Here is a 20,222-nt window from a genome sequence, read left to right as displayed (position 1 = left end):
TTAACGTCCGGGAAGGATGTTCGCCTTGACAGGATGCGCCACGGGAATTTCAAAGTAAAGGTGTATCTTAAAGATGACGATATGAATTGATGTTTTCACTTTGGAGCACTGCTGTTGAATCGTAGATCAGTAAATCAATACATCAATCCAGAATGATGTATATGATCATATTTGGAAACACAGCAATGCCAGCTGTCTCAAACAAAATGAAAGGTAATGTGTATTTCAGGATAACAAATATAACAATTTGGATAAGTTGTTATCATGAATTGAAACTCACCATCTGGATGTGTATCTTTGAGGTGCTTTGCTAAGTTTCCTCCTTTTGTCTGAAAAGATTGATGGCATTGTTTGCATACTGATTTTTGCAAATTGATTATTAATTCCTAATGAGACTAGAATGCAAAGTAATTCCATTCATGGCTGTGTTAACTGTTTTTCTGTTTTCGAGGAGCTGAGGTGGAGCTGTCGCTGCAGCTGCACTTTTTGCCATCATCAACATGTTGTTCTTCTGGGCTTTCTTCTTCTTCTTCTTCGTTGGCATTTAATGGCAGACTGGAACACTTGTAGGCATATATGTTGTCTCTGTCAGGCCCAGAAGAATTGCATCTAGGTACTTTTAGTACTATGGAACTACAAGTACATCCATACATCAAACAGAGAAAAGCAACAAATCTTCACATTGGAGAAATTAGAGCCAGGAAATATTAATTTTCTGTTAATCAACTGATAATTTCAGTCCTGAATTACACACAGTATATGCTTACGTTTCTTTACTTGTCTTCCTTTACCTCACCTGTACTCATGGTCTTTGTGTCTAATTGCTATTTAAAAGCTGTAATTAGGTCTTGTGAGGGACCCTTTTTAAAAATGTACATACTGTACCGTCACCTGTTACAGGAAGGATGTAAAAGCCTTTGTTAATGAGGGAGGCGTGAACCACATGTGACCCGGTGGAATTTCAGTGTCCCATAGGGTTATTAGAGGTGGTGGTGGTTGTTGGTTGGTGGTGTAGGTAACTGAAGCATCAACAACAACCAAGAGTCAGGTGTGGGTACATGTGAGCGTTTCATCGCGCATTTAACTGAAACTGCAGCACAATAATGTATCACTTATGTTGTGTTTCATTTGTTTTCAGATCAGCATCCTTGACTCCAAGCGTGGGATGAATGTGGGCATTTTCCTGAAGCAGTTCAAGAAGTAAGTCCTCCACCTGCTTCACAACCTGAAGGAAGAGCTGCTCACATAAAGCTCAGTGGAGTCAGATACAGAGGGGTGACGAATTTAAGGGAAAAAAAACAACACAAAATGCCTCAGTGAGCCTCCAGAACAGCTTTTGTGCTCTGCGGCATGCATTCTCAAAATCTCTTGAGGCTAATGAGACTCGTTATTCCTTGATTTGGTGTTTTGTCATTTGCTGCATGTCATTTGATGACCGTAGCGCACAGGAGAGGTGGATTTTTAGTCCTCTCCCAAACCCATGACAGTGTCTTAAAAAAAAATCCTGACCCGTCCCAATCTTAAGATACACGGATACTTGTCCTTTCCTCTGTGTTGTGACGCTGTCTTCCCCGAATTTGACTCCGACTACCTTGTTGTTTATTTGAATTTTAGTGGCTGCACCATGCGTCATCGAGCCACAGTCCACACACGTCATGCTCTGGTCAGGTGGCTGCAACCAACCAGCAACCAGAGCAGACAGGAGAGAATAAAAAAAAGGATATGGAAAAAAAAGACAACAGAGCAACTAGCATTATGTTCAAAATGAAGAAAAGTGTTCATTCATATTAGAACCACATATTTATACATAAAAACTGACCTATTGTTATTATGATTACCCAGAATCCCCAAAAATGTGAGCGTCTTGCACACAGATGCATCATACAGACAGGGAAAGTAATCAAAGTTGCCAGGTTGTGCTGATCTGTAGTGCAAACTTGATAAATTACTTTGCTTTCATGGCGCTGTGACTCATGTCGATGATGGAGAAATAATGTTTTGCACTCCAGACATCTGATGGACAGGTGCTTTGGATCATAAACTGACTTAAAAAAATCCAGCCCTCTCTGTCCATCACTTGTCCTCACTTTATTCATGAATGTATTTTTACCTGATGAAGGTCACAGCTCCGCACCACTGCTCTGTTTCCCACTTAAGCTGCTTACATTGCTGGCCTGCAAGCACAGAAAACAATGAGTTTTGGTGTTTTGATGTGTGTCATAATGCTGCCAGTGGGCCCAAAATATCCCATAGCTATTTACTGAGATGAGATCTAATGGCTGTGAAATGGTTCACATCATTTTCATACTTTTAATGTATGTTTCTGTATTCATTTACTCATTAGTCATCTATCTGCATATGCAGAATATTCATGATATTTCTGTGGGGGAATTCAATGAAACAGATGATGCAGTTTTAGGGGCCTTTTTTTATTGAATTTTCATTTTTAAGAAAAGAGCAGTGTGTTGTGTTTTTTTAAATTATTACGAGGCAACCACCAAATCACCTGTCCTCAGGTTAGCCGTGATTATACTGTGTAGTACATTCAGATCTTTTTAATTCATCTACCTAAACGCGTGCATGAAATATAGACAGGTGGATCACTGTGGCTCTGGCTCTGGCTGAGGGTGAGAGGCTCTTTCCAAATACTGTCCTGGACACAGGGAAACAGAGATCCATGTGGGTACATGAGACCCTCAGAAAGAGGAGAAATCACAGGGCAGCTTCCAGCTTGGCCAGGAAGATGTTGAAAGTTAGCTAAAGTTAGCTCAGCAGCTTAAATGAATGATAACAACTTACCCAAAATCTCAAGTACCACACAAATTGCCTCCATGCTGCTGTTTTCTGTTCAAATCCTGGTAACTACGGTTGATAAAATAAAGTTCTGGGTATCCAACAATAGCCACTGCTATTATTTGTCCACCATGATTGTTATTTTCAAGCATCTATAAACTTGACGTTGGGCGCTTTTCTGCCCCGAGTTAAAGTTTTTTCAGCTCTGGGCAGTCAGAGGACTCTAAACACGATGCACCCAGGGTGCAATCAGTGTGCAAAATGCTTATTACCAATGAAAAACAACAGGAAAAAGTTGCTTCTCACTGCCAACACTGCACTCTGCCTGATTCAGCCTTTAAATCCAAATTATTAGGCCACAATAGTAAAGAATAAGAGCACAGAGGGTCTAGGAGGAAAGGAGGTGCTGAACTTATATACAATTTGGCAGGCACTTACAAACTTTTAGTTGGCCACAAGTTGTCACAGCTACTGAGGAGAGATATCATTTTTTGGCCATTATGAGGAGGGTAGTGAGCTCTCTAACTTTTTGTTTCTTCATCACAAAGTTTTCTCTGTGGCTTATGAACACTTGGGAAAACACTTATCGATCCCAAGGTATTTTGAGACTCAAAATAAACTTGAGATTCCCCTTGAACAGCGGTGCCCTTCTCTCCTGGGTGCCAGCTGGTGGACGGAAAACCACAGTAAAGCAAAAGAAAATCTGAGTCCCAGCGCACACCAGGATACTGGGATTGCTTACAAAGCAAAGCCTGATGGCAATCGGGCACAGAGCAAATCTGATGAAGCATGATGTGAAATGTGTATTCTGCTCTTGAGGCCCAACACTGATGGTATCTTGAAAACATTTGTGTTTTAGTGCCTGAGTGAGAAAAATCCATTAAAAGCTTTATAACTGTGGGAGATTAGGGACAAAATCTGTGCCAGTTACTCTAAGAGGCTTCCTTCCATTGTTTATAATTAATTGGTTCAGGAAGTCTCGAGGTGTGTTCGGTCGAACTCAGCATTGTGTTACATAAGTCGTCTGGAGCAGAGTGCAGAAAGTGTGTTAGGTCTCTGTTTTGCATGACGGTGTATTTGCATGGCTCCCCACTGTATTTTAATGCCATTTGACTGTCAGCCATACTGTACTCAGTCAGGACTGAGTATGAGCACTGATCTCATCATCAACTCTAACATTTATTTATTATCTGTCCTATAGAGTGTATTACCCTCTCCTACATGGGTTTCCAGATGTTTTGAGTCAGTTTTCATGATAGAATTACAAAGGGCAGGACTTACAAGGCAGGGTTCAACAAATTTAGGCTCAAATAAATTGTGATACCCTATACATAGTAAGTGTAAAACAGGAGTAAAAAGAATACAGAAATTCCCATTTCATTTTGTTTCTTTTAATGATCCCCTCAGTGTTTATCAACATAGAAACACAGGAGTCTCCTGGACGATTTAATGATGCTTTAAGTTTATTTTGTGGCCATCAGTTTCAATTATTTAAACATTGTGTCTGAGAAATTACTTTTTTGTTTTTTGGGGTGTTGAATTGCTCTACTACAATACCCATGAGCCTTTGTTGCTGCTGCTATAAAGATGCCAGAACACCACGCCATACTTTTGATCAGATTTTTGGCCAGCCTGGTATCGCCAGACTAATTTGCAAATGTGAATTAGTCTGGAAGCTCTCAGATAATTTTTGATTTCCAGGGGTTATTATCAGTGGACACAGACCACACTGCCTCTGGATGCACAAGCCTGCAACTAATTAGAGCAATGAAACGTGTGACATCACGTAGTTGGTGAATTAAACTTATCAAATCCTGTCTCAGGTACACAAACACATCTTTCATATCAACAAAAGCTTTAAGCACACTCGTTTGTTCTTCTTTTAGAGTACAATCCAGAAACAGATCCACATCAGCTGCAGCCAGGTCTTGCTCCTCTGCACAGTCATCGTATCGTACCGCCCCATATTAGATAAACAGTTGTGATTGGCCCTACCAGATCTATGACGGGTGTGAAGAGCAAATGAAACATGAGCTCGCAGATTCGTCTGGTTCCCTGGCTAGCTATTGCCACCATGTTCAACACAGATTTACGTTTTGTTTCCCTCTAAAATTTTGCTTTAAAGTCGTAGCTGACTTCTCCTGCTGTGTTTTTTTTTTAACAAAGATTTGAACCTTTGAGTTCTCCAACTATAAGTCACCTATCGTCTATGCAGAAAAATAATAGAAGTAAAAGTAGGCCTGGGTGATGAAGCTGAAAAACCAATCATGATAGTGAAGTTCCATATCGGTCGATATCGTTAATTATTGATCACATATGTTGTGACTGACTATATGTTGTGTACTCCAAGGGTAAGAAGCAGCTTTGACCAGATAACTTGATGTCACAACGATGCTGTAGGGATGATAATTGGCGCTTTCACAAAATATTAACACGGAAGAGATTTTCTGAAAAATAATCATGAGTAATTTGGATATAATGATTAAGTGGGTAAGGGCAAATGATAAAACAGCTAGAATAGAGGATTATTATATCATACTTTACTGTAATGCACCCTTTAAAACCAGGAAAAGACAACTCTTATGTCATGTCACGATATAATAATATCCAAAAGCTATCACGATATCTGCTTTCATGCCACGATGCGATATAATATCGATAGATCGCCCATCCCTGAGTAAAAATCCTGCTCACTTTTTTCATATGTTAAGAAGTTGGCAGCTGGAACTCCCCACAGGGCTGTGATGGTCATCAAACTATCTCAGTGTAATTTGATTTTAGCACTAATATCTTATCCTCTGCACTGTTTTCACAACGTAATTTCAAAGCACAGAATCAATCATGCAGCTCAAAAATGCCACCTGTACTCAGCCTGCAGTGGTACAGATAGATTAGCATGCAATGTTATTTGATAAAATAAACCAATCAAACTGTGGCCTCAATAGTTGAATAAACACGTATCTGATACAGTGAGTGCAGTGAATTATGTAAACCTCGTGAAGGTGATATTTATTACAGAGCCTCTGTACTGGGTTGCATCACATTGTGAGGTGTCAGCTTACTTGATATTGTCCTTGAAGGTTTTCTTAAAGTCGTCTTTCATGGCAGTGATGTAACTGTGTAATTGTGTTGCAGCACTACAGAGTTTGGTTTGTCGTACAGTAAATGAGTGTCACCAGAGGTAATGAGACATGATTGACGTGACGTGTTGAACTGAACAGTGTCGGACCGAGCTCAGCTGGAGAGGATGTTTTTCATTTAACTTCTGTCGTCATCGTCAGTATTTTTGGTTTGTTATGCCTGTTAATGAAGCCAGACAGGGACGTCTGACTCAGTGACTCACAGCTGGATTTAGTGCCTCTGTAAACACAGGGGAGCGACCATTAAAAAGAGAGCACCTGTGCCATTTATCATTTAACTTAATTGAAATAAAGTATTTCTCTTCCAGGTCCAACCGCTCTATTGTTGAGGACATACGACAAGGAGAAGGAAAGATTTATGGGGCAGAGCTGCTCAAAGACCTGCTGAAGCTCCTGCCTGATGCAGAGGAGGTCCGTGTTTATGAACGTCTGTGTGGCTTTTCACCAAAACTGATGATAAAAGACGGTGAATGTAGACAGAAAACAATAGAGCCTGCTGAGCTTCCTCTGTCTCTATTTTCCCAACAGATCAAGAAACTGCAGGCGTTTAAAGGAGACCCAGACAAGCTGACACTGGTCGACTCCTTTATGTACCTCTTGATCCAGGTGCCTCGGTAAGCAGATTTCAATGGTGTATATTTAATGGAGCTTCAGTCAAAGATGTGAAGCCACTTGTTTGACAGTCAGTGAAAGACTTTCCATACTTTTATCATTTTATGAGGATAAATTAGCATTTTGTGGGGACTTTCCAATAAACTTGAATTGCTCTCCTTATTTGCACATGTTTATTTAAAAGTATTTGCATGCATTTACTTTTGTGGGACAGTGCACTTGAATTTACACTTTCATCATCTGCCAGTGGCAGTAAACTGAGAAAATTAACCATCCAAAATGTTTTTCCTAGCTATAAAAAGGCATCATGCATTATTTGACACAAAATAATTACCTTTAACTACCTCGAGGTTTTTAATATGCAAACTCATCTTTAGCATCACTTTATAGAGGCAGTTGTGAGGCAACATCATCATTATCAGTGGGGTAGCATGGCGGCAAACACTGCAGCTTCATTTCGTTCATTTCAGCCAGGATCTCGGGGCGCCTGTGTTGTTCAGACGCCACCTTGCACAAAAACTACCATGATTTTTCTCTTCATCTTTCTCTTTGTGTTCATGTTTCCTTTTTGGTGGCTCAATCCACAGAAATATGTCACCACGAACGGGAGAGTTCCCATGTCCATGATAGAAACATCTTATTATGTCGGATACAATGATCTGTGTCGAAGACAAAAGTCTCCTCATTAAAGAACCGATGCAACGTGTCACTTTCAGACAACCAGAACCAGGATTTTTTTAACTGAATGCTTTCAAACAGATGGTTCTTGAAATCACTCTATACAGGGCAGTGAACCAGAAAATTAAATTCATCTTCAACAAAGGACACATATAATTTGCTAATAACATGTAACACAGATGTTTCTTACAGCAGAAACATAGACATTGTGCAGAAAATGCCAAATAGTAATGAGCTGTTTTAATTTGATTCACTGATGTCACAATAGGTACGGTGGACACCTGGATGGTGACCCCAATTTATTTTCCCACCAAACCCAAAATATACCCACGTTTGGCGCTTCTTGGTGGGTGGAACTTGAATGCAACGTATCACAGTAATTGAAACCTGAAGTGATCTCTTTTACAGCAACTGTCACGCACCTGAAGTCTCTTCCCGAAGCGTTAAAATGACTTTACCTGTAAAGTTTTCACAGTTTATTAAAACATTAAAAAAATAAAGTAGGATTAGTGTAATGGAGAGGATGCAGTCAATACTGGTGGTATGATGGAGGAGTAATACAATGACTGGTATATTTCTCTCAGAGAGTGTTAAATGCCTGTTGAACTGTTACGGTCTTTATTTAAAAAATCCCAGTTTTAACCTGCTGGTTCATGTCACCACTCTGTCATGGGCGTCTGGAGATGCATCCATCAGCTCCTGCTGTCACTCATCATAAGATAAAGAAATGTCAGTTTATGCTTCAACTATTCCTCCTGTTTCCTTATCAGTCATCCTGAATACTGAAAATAATGTGTTGACTTCTCTGCAGAACCTTAAGCAGTCCTTTAAAAAAGACAATCTACTGTATTCACCTCATGACATCACAGATTTAACACCTTTCTGCTTCGTCTCTGTCAGGTTCGAGGTTCGGATCGAGGCCATTGTCCTCCGTGAAGAGTTCTTCCCTTCCTGTGCTGTAATGAGCCATGAGATCGATGTCGTCCGCGTCGCCACTAAAGGTAATAACACACGGGCTCTGCTACGTTCATACACGCACACACACACACATGGTCGCATGTGCTCAAACAGGTGACCCAGATATTTGAGCTGTCAGCGGTGGTGAACAAAAAGTAGGAATGTGTCACCTGAGACACGATGTGATGTGGGGACAGAATGGAAAGACAAGGCTGTCATCTCTGTACTGGTTGAAGTGTTGTAATGTAGATTTTTATGGTGCTTACTTTTAAAAATCAATAATTTGACAAAAAATATTAATTCAAAAATGATTTTACTGATTTAAAAATTATTATGTTGGTTTAAAAAATATTCTATTCCTCTTCCAGAGTCTTTGATCAGAACTACATCCATAACAATAGTCTGTTCCTCATAGCAATCGTCTGTTATTATTAGCAACTGGCTGCAATACAGAAATAACAGACCTCCAATTCACCAATCAGAATCAAGTATTTAACCAAGCTGTGTAATAACATGTTGCAATATGTTTAACATTTTAGTTTAGCATGTAATCATGCAAATATGATCAGCAACAAACACAAACCGCTAAGGCTAATGGGAATATCGTTCATTTTGCAGGTATTTGGCAAACTGGAGTAGTGAATCTATTGACCCGATTGTGCAAGAGATATAGATCACTGAGCGATTATAAATGGTAGGACGACAAACTTACGACAAACTACAACTGACCAAGAACTCTGGAAAATATTATAAACAGCTTTTTTGCATGCATCACTTGAGGCTGTGTCATTTCAGCTGAGTCACACTTGCCTCTCTGTGCTTTATTGGATTTTCTTAAGCCCTCTTCTACAACACTGTGACCTTTTCACTGCAATGCAGAGCTATCAGTTCAACACTGTATGGTACAAACTAAGCAGAACTTTTTTTAATGTGAACTTTAATTAACATTTACCCTCGCTGGTTGAACTAAAAGGACGCATGGTCAAAAAAAAAAAAAAAAGCAAAAATCGATTTCGGTTAACTTTCAGTGAATTTGGAGTATGCTGTCATCACGACTGCTGATTATGCTGTTTTTCATAAGAGATCTTCTAGAGAGTGTTAATTAGCATCCACTATAAACATGATGATACTTGCATCAGATAGTTGTTTTCAGCTGGTCGATGTATTCTGTATCTGTCTCTGTTCGATAAAAACATAAAAAGATCATTTGTTCTGTGTGGCGGTGCTAAATGAAAGTGAAGTAGTGTGTAATGTGCTGATGGTATGTGCTTTGAATTCTCTAATTTAGTTTATATTGATCTCATCCTATAGAGCTGATGGGCTGTGAGGAGCTTCACGCCATTCTCCATCTGGTGCTGCAGGCCGGAAACATAATGAACGCTGTGAGTTCATCGTCATATTCACTTAAACTCTCTGTTATGTCTGGGTTAAAGGATTAGGCTCGCTTTTAGGGGTGTCGCAATTCTCCAAATCCACATTTCGGTTTTACCTTTGATTTTTAAGGTCACAATTTGATTTGATTTTTCATTTAAACATACTTGTTTTAGCACTGATGGCTATGCCATTGTTAATATAAAGTCTTGATTTGTAAAGATCGACAGATCAGAACTGTCATTTACCCATTGTTTGGTCCTTTCAGAAGATTTATCGTCAACAAGGAAAGTATAGAATTTCACCAGCTTTGATCCTTGAACATCTTTGATATGCTTCTGTATTTTTCTCAGGGCGGCTACGCCGGCAACGCTGTGGGGTTCAAGCTGTCATCCCTCCTCTCATTGGCTGACACCAAGGCCAACAAGCCAGGGATGAATCTGCTGCACTTTGTCGCCATGGTTAGTGAAAGCTTCAGTTATACAATGTGAGGCACACAATACCATGAGGACTGTCTTTTGTTATTCAATACAACACAACAAAGTGGGGATTCAAATATTACAATGGGGTTAAATCAACACTTCTCTGACACAGTGTCAGCCTAAACGTGAATGTTGAAAACTTCACACAGCTTCTGTTTGCTGGTTGTTGGGTACTTATTGGGTTGCATTAAGTCAAACCTCTGCTGTGTACAATTCTATTCTAATAGTAACATAAGGTTCCCTTGTCTTTTTGAAGCCTTTTATGTGTATATTTGACACAGTTTTCACCTTTGAAGAGGTTAAACTAATCAAAGGTCAGGGACAGTCACGTTGAAAACCAGACAGTCAGCGTCACATATCCAATTCTGTACTGGTCAAATTCACACTTATGGTCAGCAGATCATCACGTCATGCATGCAGCTACACAACAGCGCTGTCACAGCCACACACTCAGATCCATGCTTGCATGAAGTCAGCATTTGTGATAGATTCCAAGACCAGGATAAAGAGAAGACACACGGTCTACAAGGAGGGGGAGCAGCTGAGCAGCTGACGGTGTTGCCAAACAACTTTCCAGCTCTTCAGGTTAATGTCAGCCAGCAGCAGACTACCGTTTACAGACAGTTAAAATCTCACCTCATATTCTGGCTGAAGAATAAACAACCCATGTTGATGCTGCACTGAATCTGTCTCCGGTTTGTTTACATCTGCTTCCACAAGATAATGTGAAATCACATTTCTTATGAGATCTTGGAAGATCTTGGCCCCCCGGTACTTCTTCGTCATCTTCATCTTAATATAATAATATAATAAGGCCTGGCTGTCACCTGGAACACTTTTGAAGAAAATACAAAAGTTATTTAATAGTCAGTGTTTTATTATGGAAATCCAATTTAATTTTACATTACAAAAAAGTTCCAAAAATATTTGTGTAATCTTTCAATTATAGCTCTAGAAAGACTGAAAATCAGATTTGCACGTCAAGCCTAAAAAAAAAAATCTGAATCGGCCAAAAAAAATGTAATCAGTGCATCTCTAGTGGAAATGTGTAGACATTGCTCTGGTATCCTCAGGATAACTAGACACCGATTTCATCCTATTAATATTTCATATTAGAAAGTCTGTGGTTTCTCCTGATTAAAATCACACAAGACTTCAAATGCATGAAATATAGTGGGACACATACTTCAGTCTACCGTGTAAAAAGAGACAGTCTTTTGTCAGCCACAAAGAGCTTGTTTTATATAAATATTTCACAGCAGTTGTGCTCGAGTAATCAGCGTCCAGATACTCAGACTGCAGGAGGGCAGGTGGACAGCAGATGGTGACAGGAAACGGAAAAGAGCCGAGAGAGGCTGGCCAAACACTTACATAACCAAAGAAAGAAAGAAAGAGTAGTCCCTCAGACTGCAGTGATGCCACTTTATCATGCACAGTAACAAACATTTTGATTTAAATTGTGTGAAATGATGTGTCTGTTCACGCAGGAGGCAAAGAAAAAAGACGAGAAGCTGCTCAAGTTTCCAGAGAAACTTCAGGATGTTCAGAGTGCAGCCAGGTAAACTTTTCCTGACATCTTAAGGTGAAGTTGTAAACAGAGAGAGAGTGATGGTACCAGTGGTATGTTTATGATGCAAACTGAAGCCTTTTTCCACCAAAGGTTGTTCCGTTTCATCCATTTGTTTTCCAGAGCTTTACCACAGGTGGTTTGCATCGCGTTGTGGTTAGCATTGTGCATGAGTTCATCACATTGCTAAACCAACTTCATTCTTTTGATGGTAACTTCAGTAGTTTTCAAGATGGACGCCATTTCTCACATTTTAATGTCTGAGTGATTAATGGGGACAGCAGTTTTTGACTTTGGTCCAGTACTGAGGGAGAGCGCTGCAGACACCAGAAGTGAAACTGAGCTGTGACTTAATCCTTATGGGAAACTGTGCACCGTCAAAGTACATCCACTGAAAGTGCTTGTTTCGCCACCGACAGGCTCAGATTATTATTTTGAGTATCTGACAACATTATGGAAATTTTACTCTTTACATGGCATATATACAGGTGTATTACTATTTTCTGAGTACAGAAACACAAAGCATGTTTTTTATGGAGGTACACTTCAGTATATAAAGAAAAATAAACAAATAAATACATTCAAAAGTCTACCTAGACCTATCCTCCATTTGATGTGTTCCCAGAACTGGTCCCAAGGAGACACTCCTTCCTCCTGATCTCCATAAAAATGTATGTTTTGTTTCACCAGAAACAGTCACTATATCGCTGTCTTCAAAGTGACCAGACTACAGTGACAAAAGTAGTAATTTTATCTCTCTAATGTACTGCTGCCTCAATCAGTTTTTAACTCTTTAAAACACCTAAATTTACACAATAACACACACAAAACAACAGATCAAGGCAGCGGATTGACCAGAGAAATAAAAACACTGTTTTTGTCCATGGAGGTCTGCCCTCTGAAAGTGGAGCAGTTGTATTGTTTTTATGTTTGTTTGTTTTTTTGTAAGTGTGCATTGCAATAAAAGAATAAAACAGATAGAAAACAGAAATACACTGATACATTTCAATAAGAAATTATAAATAAGAGGAATCATACATATATGTTTTATATCAGCTGGCGCAAATCTCCTTGACAAGGTGAAACAAGTAAACAAGTTTCAGCGCTTGTTTTTTTAGCTGCATCATTGTACACAGAGCAATGCAACAATATGGCAGACTGTAAACTTTACAAACCAGAGGAGAGTGATAGAATCAGAGCACAGGTGACGCGCTGTCATGCACTTCACCGCATCATTTGTGCTGCATGCTCCGCGGTGCGTTTGGGTGCGCCTGAACCGAGCTGGAGAGTGCACACTTTTACTTTCTAATCTGATGTTTTTTTTCACAGATTACAAATAAAGGCATTAAATTGTGAATCTTACTGGTAAAAGATACTCATGTAAGCTGATATAGGAGTTTGATGTAGTACTGAACTGAAAAAAGTTGGAAAAAAAAACTAATCAAATCTTAATATTGAACAGCCAAATCCAAATCAACAAAATTCTGAGTCAGTCAGGTACAGCCCTAAGGGAGTCTGGTTGCTTTGTCGAGAGTATTGTAGCTGCTGTTTCTGGTTAAACAAAAAGGATCTTACTTTGTAAGTAAAAGTCTGTCTCTGTTGCCAGTTGTCAGTAGGCATTACATTGCAGCCCATTTCTTGGCTGACAGCTGCAGCAGTCTCACTCAATACTGGACCAGTTTCAAAAATTGTTGTCTCAATCAGCCACTTAAGACACAAAAACATTGGAAAATAGGCTCCAGGTTGAAAAATACCAATGATATCCTTTAACAGCACTATAATAACTTAAATTTTGTTTAATATAATACTCTCTATCGAATATTTTACATATAATGGCATCTGACAAACTAATAATAAATACATTATACAATACATACACACATTTTTATGTTTTATTTCTGTGTTCTGTAAAGAGCCATTTGATCAAAAGCTGAACTTCTAACATTTTTATTTTTTGCTGAATTAACGTCCACATCTCATCACTCAAGCTGACATCTAACTTAAGTGCAGCACTTTGAGAATCATTCCCACGGCGCAGTGTGACGCTGGTGGTTGTCAGGCTCCGTCAGCTTCACAAGGTCATCTCTGTGTGCAGTCGGTGCAGCTCCTGCACCAGAGATTACTCCTCCCTCCTCCCTCCTCCTTCCTGTCCTCCTCCCTCCTCCCTCCCTCCGTCAGGATATGTGAATGCATTTCCTCACGGCGATCCTGTCTTCACCTTTAACAGATGACAGCCTGACAGTTCATTCAGCATACTGCTGTCACATATCGTCACGCTGCACAGTGCTATGAGGACAGTTTGCAGTCAGTAATGTGATTATTTTGTATGTAAGCTTCAAAATTGCTTCTAAGCACATTTCCTTGCTGCTGTAATGTCTTCATGCAGAATCTCAGTGGAAAACATCGAGTTGGAGTTTTCCTCCTTATATGTTCGGATTAAATCGATGGAGGAGAAGGTTCAAGGAGACCAGGAGCTGCTGCAGCAGCTGGAGCCCTTCCTGCAGGTGAAGCTGCAGCAGCAGTAGATATGTCATCCATTATAAACACAGACACAGAAAGTTGGATCCGGGCCACTGTACATTTCTGGCTCTGCTGACTCAACTGTTACAGATAATGACATCCATAAAAAGTGTATAACATTTTATAGATTAAATAAAAATGTGTGTGTCTGGGTCCCTCAGAGTTCAGCTCGGACGCTTCAGGACCTGAAGAGACGCAGGCTGGATCTGCGTAAAGAGGGGAACGCTCTCATCGATTTCTTTTGTGAGGATAAGGACACCTTTAAGCTGGACGAGTGCTTCCGCATCTTTCAGGACTTCTGCATCAAGTTCAAGAAAGCTGTAAAGGTCTGTTTTAGGATAATTCTCATAGTATTGAGCCTCATTGATTAAAAAGAAGTCAGACTGGGCAAGATACAGGTTTTAAAGAAGGCAGATGTTATTTGCACCCATGTGGGATTGAAAAGCCAATGTAGCTATTTACACCTGCATGACAGAGACAAACCTAACCAAACTGCGCTTGAAAACTGAAAATAATAATTTAAAAACTGTTTCATACAAGACCCAAAACTGCCTAGTCCTGTGTTTGGCCTGTTCATCACCCACAATCTCCTCCTTATGTGTACTTTTGTTGCTGTTTTGCAGCTAAACTGGGAGTCTGGTGTAAATAGCTCAATAGCTGCCATGTGACTATTCTCACCCAGGTGCAAATAGACACACCGATTAAGGAAACCTCCACATTAGCCAACCTTATTTTGGAAAATTATTACCAGTATCGTTTGTTGTAACCATCCATTACAGGGTACAGAGTTTCAGCTTTTAACAGAGAACACAAAATTACACAACAGATCAGTGAATTTAGAGTTTAAAAGACGCTTGAAATTTAATTTATTGCTAGTATGATTTGATATAACCAACATTTATCTGTGTCTCTGTCTTTCTGCCTGCCTCTAAACATTTCTCCACCTTCCTCTTCCTCAGGACAACGTGGACCGTGAGTTGAAGGAAGCAGCCAGACAGCGTCGTCTCAGAGAGTTGGAGGAGAAGCGTTTTGCTTGGTCGGGTGCAGATCAGAGCGGCGTGTTCGGTCGGAGCAGCAGCGAGAACGACGTGGAGATGCTCACCAAGGAGGGTCTGTTGGACTTCTTCCAGCAGAGGTCTCAGAGTCCACACAGTCCTCTGGGACGCTCTGCCAGCGCCCGCCGCCATCGTCACACCATGACCTCCATAGCGGACCGAGAACTCCAAGGATACCTGGAACTGTTTGGAGGCTCGGGGAATCCCACGGACTATTCCAAGTTTAACAGCCTACCTCGGTCGGGCCGCACCGTGCAACGGAAGACGACCCCCTGGATCTTAGCGCAGGACGACAACCGCGAGCTGGGCTGCGACAGACAGGTGACATCTCCCCATGCAGAGACTGAGCCCATCAGCCCGCTGGCAAGGTTTTCCTCCTCTGGGCTGAACGATAACGATCCGTACAACAACAACAACAATATTTACTCGTCTGTGTCGGAGGGCAGCACTCTGCCTCGCTCCTTTTGTGTCTTTCAGAAGCCTGTTCATCCTCCCAACCCAACGATCACCGGCCACATGAATGTCAACGTGGAGAAACACACGTTAGTCCGAGGTCCTCAAGCTTTTGACCTCCCGAGTCCAAACAATAACAGTAATCATTTGCACTTTGTCAACCAGGGTGATGTTGTTGTGACAGATTTGGAGAGGGAGAGACAGTCACCTCCCTCAAGTCTGGACAACCTGCTGCATGGAAAAGTTTTAGAAAGAGGAGCCAATCCCAAAGCAGCGTGGGAAGGGAAGTTAGATCCTCCTGCGCAGGCTGGGATGTCTCCTGATAAAGAGAAAGAAGAAGAGGACAACAGCACAGTTTCATCAACAACCTGTGATACACCCCTACCTCTTGACACCTCCGTATCCAATAAGAAACCCATGTTTTATATCCTTGACTGCACAGAAACAGACTGCTCTGTCACCTTGGATTACTCTGAGGTCGACAGCTCATCTTTAACGAAAGACGGACTTCTCAGAATGAACGACTGCAGCAAAGATCAGGAGAGCCAGCAAGACCCAAGCTCCCTGTCTTCGAATTTAGAGTCCATGTCTCCTAACGACCAGTCTGTCTCGACCAGTGAGCTGTCGGCGCCAAAATCTGTGGACGTAGCATCCATGACTCCATCTGGAACCACAGAGGAGTGGGACACGGAGAGCTGTGACACCGCGGAGGGGAAACAAGGTGCGGCGGAGAAAGATGCTCAGAGAAGCAGCAAAAAAACGGCACATGCAAAGAGCAAAGCTAACAAAGTGACAAAGTCCAGCGGAGGTCGCAGCGTGCGAACGTTGACCAGCAGTGAGAGTCAGGGGATGAGGAAAGTTGTTCCCATTAGCAAGCTCACAAGGACAGGTAGCAGCAAGAGAACAGAGGACAGCGGAGAGTCACGCCGGCCTCTTCGAGATCAGAGCACCCCAGCGAGAGGACGAAGCGAGAAGACTGCGAGACCTCTCCGACACTCCAGTCTGCCCCCCGATGAGTCAAAAGCTCAGCGGGGGAGCAGCCTCACAGGCGGCATCTCGAGATGGGCGCGTGATTCAACCCCGAGAAAAGCTTCCATCCACAAGCCAAGCGCCAAACCGCTGAGGAACATCCCCAAGCCTGCGCCCGAGGAGAAGATGTGCCGCTCCACCATGAGAGCGCTGGCTCAGGCTCAGGCTCAGGCTCAGGCTCAAGCTCAAGCTCAAGCTCAAGCTCAGGCCGCAGCATCCTCTGAGAACAGCAGCTCGCACACAATCAGCGCAAAAATCAACTCTGACGTCCCCAGTTTCGCCCGCAACACTGTCGCTTCGTCTTCCAGGACCAAGAAGGAGCTGGGTCCCCCGTCCGTCCCCTCCACGCCGTCCCGCAGCCCCTCACTTCTCGGTCGACAAACCTCTGTGAGGCAGAACAGGTTGTCGCCCACAGTTCAAACCAGCGAGGAGCGGCCGCAGGGGACCAACCTCCGACGGGTGCAAAGTGTGAAAGCGGCCAGTCGCAGCGCATACCGCAGCGAGACTCCTCCGCCACCTCCAACACGTGAAGATATCCGTAAGACTAATAGCTTTTCTGAGAAGTCTAGAGACTCGGTGACGCCCAGCAGGAGTGCAAAACCAAGCTGGAAATGAAACAAAACTAGTCTAGAAACACAAACTTTCTCCCTGAGTTTGATGTAAATTTGCTCTTCTTTGCAATCTACACTGCAGACTGATCCTCTCATGTCATGCAAAAGACTGAAAAAAAACAAGCTATCTCACCTTGTAAGGTTCCTCCTGTAGCTCTGACTCTGTATCAGGTTTATGAATTGCAAAGAGCAAGATGCAATGAACTTCTCCACGTGTTCCTGTTTTGTTCATACAAAAAGAGCTTTTGTTTTTTTGGGAGGGGGGCATTAACTAAATTGACAAATGGCAAATTGGTGTTTTTACCCAGGAGCCTCTTTGCCCTGCTTAGCTGTGTCTGTGTATGCCAGTGTCTGTGATTATGTCGATGTCGAACACTACTGACTATATGATGCTGCTAATTAGCTCTGACAATTTGAGACCAAGTTTCAGTGTCTTTTTGATTCAGGGTTACAAGATTTGTTGAACCTTAAAAGGATAGTTCAGTTTTTTTGAAGTGGAGTTGTATGAAGTACTTATCAATAGTCAGTATATTACCTACCGTCGATGGAGGTCAGCACGCCAGGCAGTTTGGAGAAGCAGCAGGAGTACCTGTGTAGGAAGCTAAGCAATGAACTGCTGTGGACGGAATCAGCAGCAAAACGTATTTAACCACCTAAAAAAATCAGCATCAGTTTAAAGGCGAGTTCACACCAGCCTTGTTTAGTCCAGGTGAACTGAAACCTGAACTGTTTACCTCCTTGGTGCAGTTTGTTGGGTTGATATAAACTTGAAAGCAGTCTGAGACCACCTCTTGAAGGCGGACCAGAGAGCAGTTGTTTGGTCTGCATCAGAGTTTAAGTGTATTCTGGAGATTTCTGGTGCAAACACCATTCAAACCAATCACAGAAGTGTACACTGCATGTGTTATTTCATTGGTTAAAAAATGTTTTGTCTTGCTGTTTTGGTGTCTGGTGAAATAGTGGGCCATTTGCTACCAAAGTATGAACTGGCAGGCAACAAACCTGAACTCAGAATAAGTGATAAATGCGTGCATTATTAGATTATTTAATAACCGTGGTCTTATGAAACATGAAACAAGTGTATGCTATATTTTCTGGCAGGAAAACTGCCAAATGTCATTCTCTCCAAAGCCACCAGACTCCATTTGCAAAAGCAGCAATTTTAGCTCGCAGAACACAGGGGTTGTTGATCTACCGCTGCCTTGATCTGTTAGTTTGTTTGTGTTATTGCATGACTTTGGTGACTCTGAACTTACCCTTTACAACACAGAGGTCATACAATAACACAGACAGACTAACTGTTTGAGGCAGAAGTATAGCAGCACCTCCTGTGGTCTGTGAAGTAAAATGACTGATTTCACTCATGGAGTTTGGTTGGTGTGGAGAGTGATATTTGGCTTTCATAACGGTGGTTTCCCATCAGAAAAGGCTGTCTGAAGGAAAGATAAAGCTGTGACAATATTCTAAATATAACATACAGTTGCACTGATGGATTTTTTTAGGTGGTTAGAATTCATTTTGCTGCTGAGCGTGTCCACAACAGCACATTGCTCAGCTTCTTACTGGTACTCCTGCTGCTTCTCCAAACTGGGGATGTGCCGACCTCCATCTGCTGTAAGGATAAATACCTCATACAACCTCACTTCAAAACATCTAAACTATCCCTTTAACTTGCTGCTGTTACTGTGTCTTTTAGTTTTGTTGCATCCTCCTGTAGCATATTGCTCTGGTTGCTTTTTGGTTCCTTTGCTTGATACCTCAGATCGATCGCAGTGGCCTTGTACCAGCAGAAAAAGTAGAATCTGTTCATTTGGCTCTGCATGATGAAGATGTAGACAAACTCTGATAAACTGGTTTAAACTGCAATGTCACTTTTTACAAATTACTGGTATATTAATATTACTTCAATATATAAAGTCACAGATTATAAGCCAGTGTATACCAACTGTGGTACTTGTTGTACCTTGTATATGTATGTGTCAGTAGTTTGTAAATGTGTTAGAACTCCTCCATAACGTCATGGAGTAGACATGCACGTAGGAAATGTTTCCTGTATACTGTAGGCTAATAACACGATCCGTGCTAACGCTTTGAGAGAAAAGCTTTGAACACAACACAGAAATGATCATCAGCCATGTGATTATTTTGACAGTCTGGTCTAATTTTTCTACTGTGAATGTAGTCATCTCATGTTTTCTCTAGGCCTGCACCTTTTTGACAAGGTTCAAATGCAACAATCGTCCAAACTGGTCATAATTCAGCCTGGCTCCCATTTGTGCCTCTCATGTATTGCCTTTACATTTGGGTCATACAGCTACGTCTCTGTTATTCTGACATACAATATTCTGAAAAATAGATACAAGGAGGTTGTTTAACAACACTTATCGCTGTTTTGAAAGTATTTCCAGAACCCTCAAAGCTTTTTCTAATAATCTGAAGACAAAGATATTCAGGCTGCTACTTGATAAAAAAGGTTTTTAGCAAGTTTCCCAAGTTGCGATTATATTTTCTCTGCAGGTAGCCAGAAATTACATACATCCTTGCTCAATGTGAACGGCACAAACCATTTTGTACGTAAATCTAAAATAATATATGCTATGGACTAAAATGACAAAGGTTACAGATTTTTTTGTCACACTGCAAAATTTAGCGCACATATGTAATTTCCAGCTTTTTTTCTTTGAAAAAAAAAAAACATTCTGCTGCAGAAAAATGCAAAATATGATGTCCATTTCAGCTCATTCTCATTCCCAGGTGGTGAAATACCGCTGCTTTGTCACATCTATTAGCATCTCACAGACGCACAAGACACCCTTAACTGTCTGTATGAGACTCACCAGGTTTTCAAGTAACTGCAGTCTAAACCAATTTGCGTGAGACATGATGTAAAGAGCAAGAAAGTTCATATAGGCTTAAAAAAACACAGGACTTTCACCCAGGAGGCTGAGGTTCGT

At 41.4% G+C, this 20,222-nt stretch overlaps 1 protein-coding gene across 1 annotated transcript in view; it reads left to right on the top strand.

Annotated features, from left to right (window-relative positions):
- Positions 1 to 19,521, top strand: part of fhdc1 (FH2 domain containing 1) — a 50,096-nt gene extending 30,575 nt beyond the window's left edge. The window contains exons 3-12 of the mRNA XM_084715010.1: positions 1,139 to 1,200; positions 6,242 to 6,344; positions 6,462 to 6,547; positions 8,124 to 8,224; positions 9,492 to 9,562; positions 9,905 to 10,012; positions 11,521 to 11,591; positions 13,987 to 14,104; positions 14,282 to 14,446; positions 15,080 to 19,521. Coding sequence (XP_084571136.1) covers positions 1,139 to 1,200; positions 6,242 to 6,344; positions 6,462 to 6,547; positions 8,124 to 8,224; positions 9,492 to 9,562; positions 9,905 to 10,012; positions 11,521 to 11,591; positions 13,987 to 14,104; positions 14,282 to 14,446; positions 15,080 to 17,272 — 3,078 coding nt within the window. The 3' untranslated portion in view covers positions 17,273 to 19,521. The remainder of the gene's footprint in view (positions 1 to 1,138; positions 1,201 to 6,241; positions 6,345 to 6,461; positions 6,548 to 8,123; positions 8,225 to 9,491; positions 9,563 to 9,904; positions 10,013 to 11,520; positions 11,592 to 13,986; positions 14,105 to 14,281; positions 14,447 to 15,079) is intronic.
- The last annotated feature ends 701 nt before the right edge of the window (positions 19,522 to 20,222 follow it).

Source organism: Lutjanus erythropterus, chromosome 3 (genome assembly GCF_056507025.1).
Source record: "Lutjanus erythropterus isolate fLutEry1 chromosome 3, fLutEry1.hap2, whole genome shotgun sequence".
Taxonomy (NCBI): domain Eukaryota; kingdom Metazoa; phylum Chordata; class Actinopteri; order Lutjaniformes; family Lutjanidae; genus Lutjanus; species Lutjanus erythropterus.
Note: the sequence above shows the minus strand (reverse complement) of the source record. Positions and strands in the feature narration are given on the sequence as shown.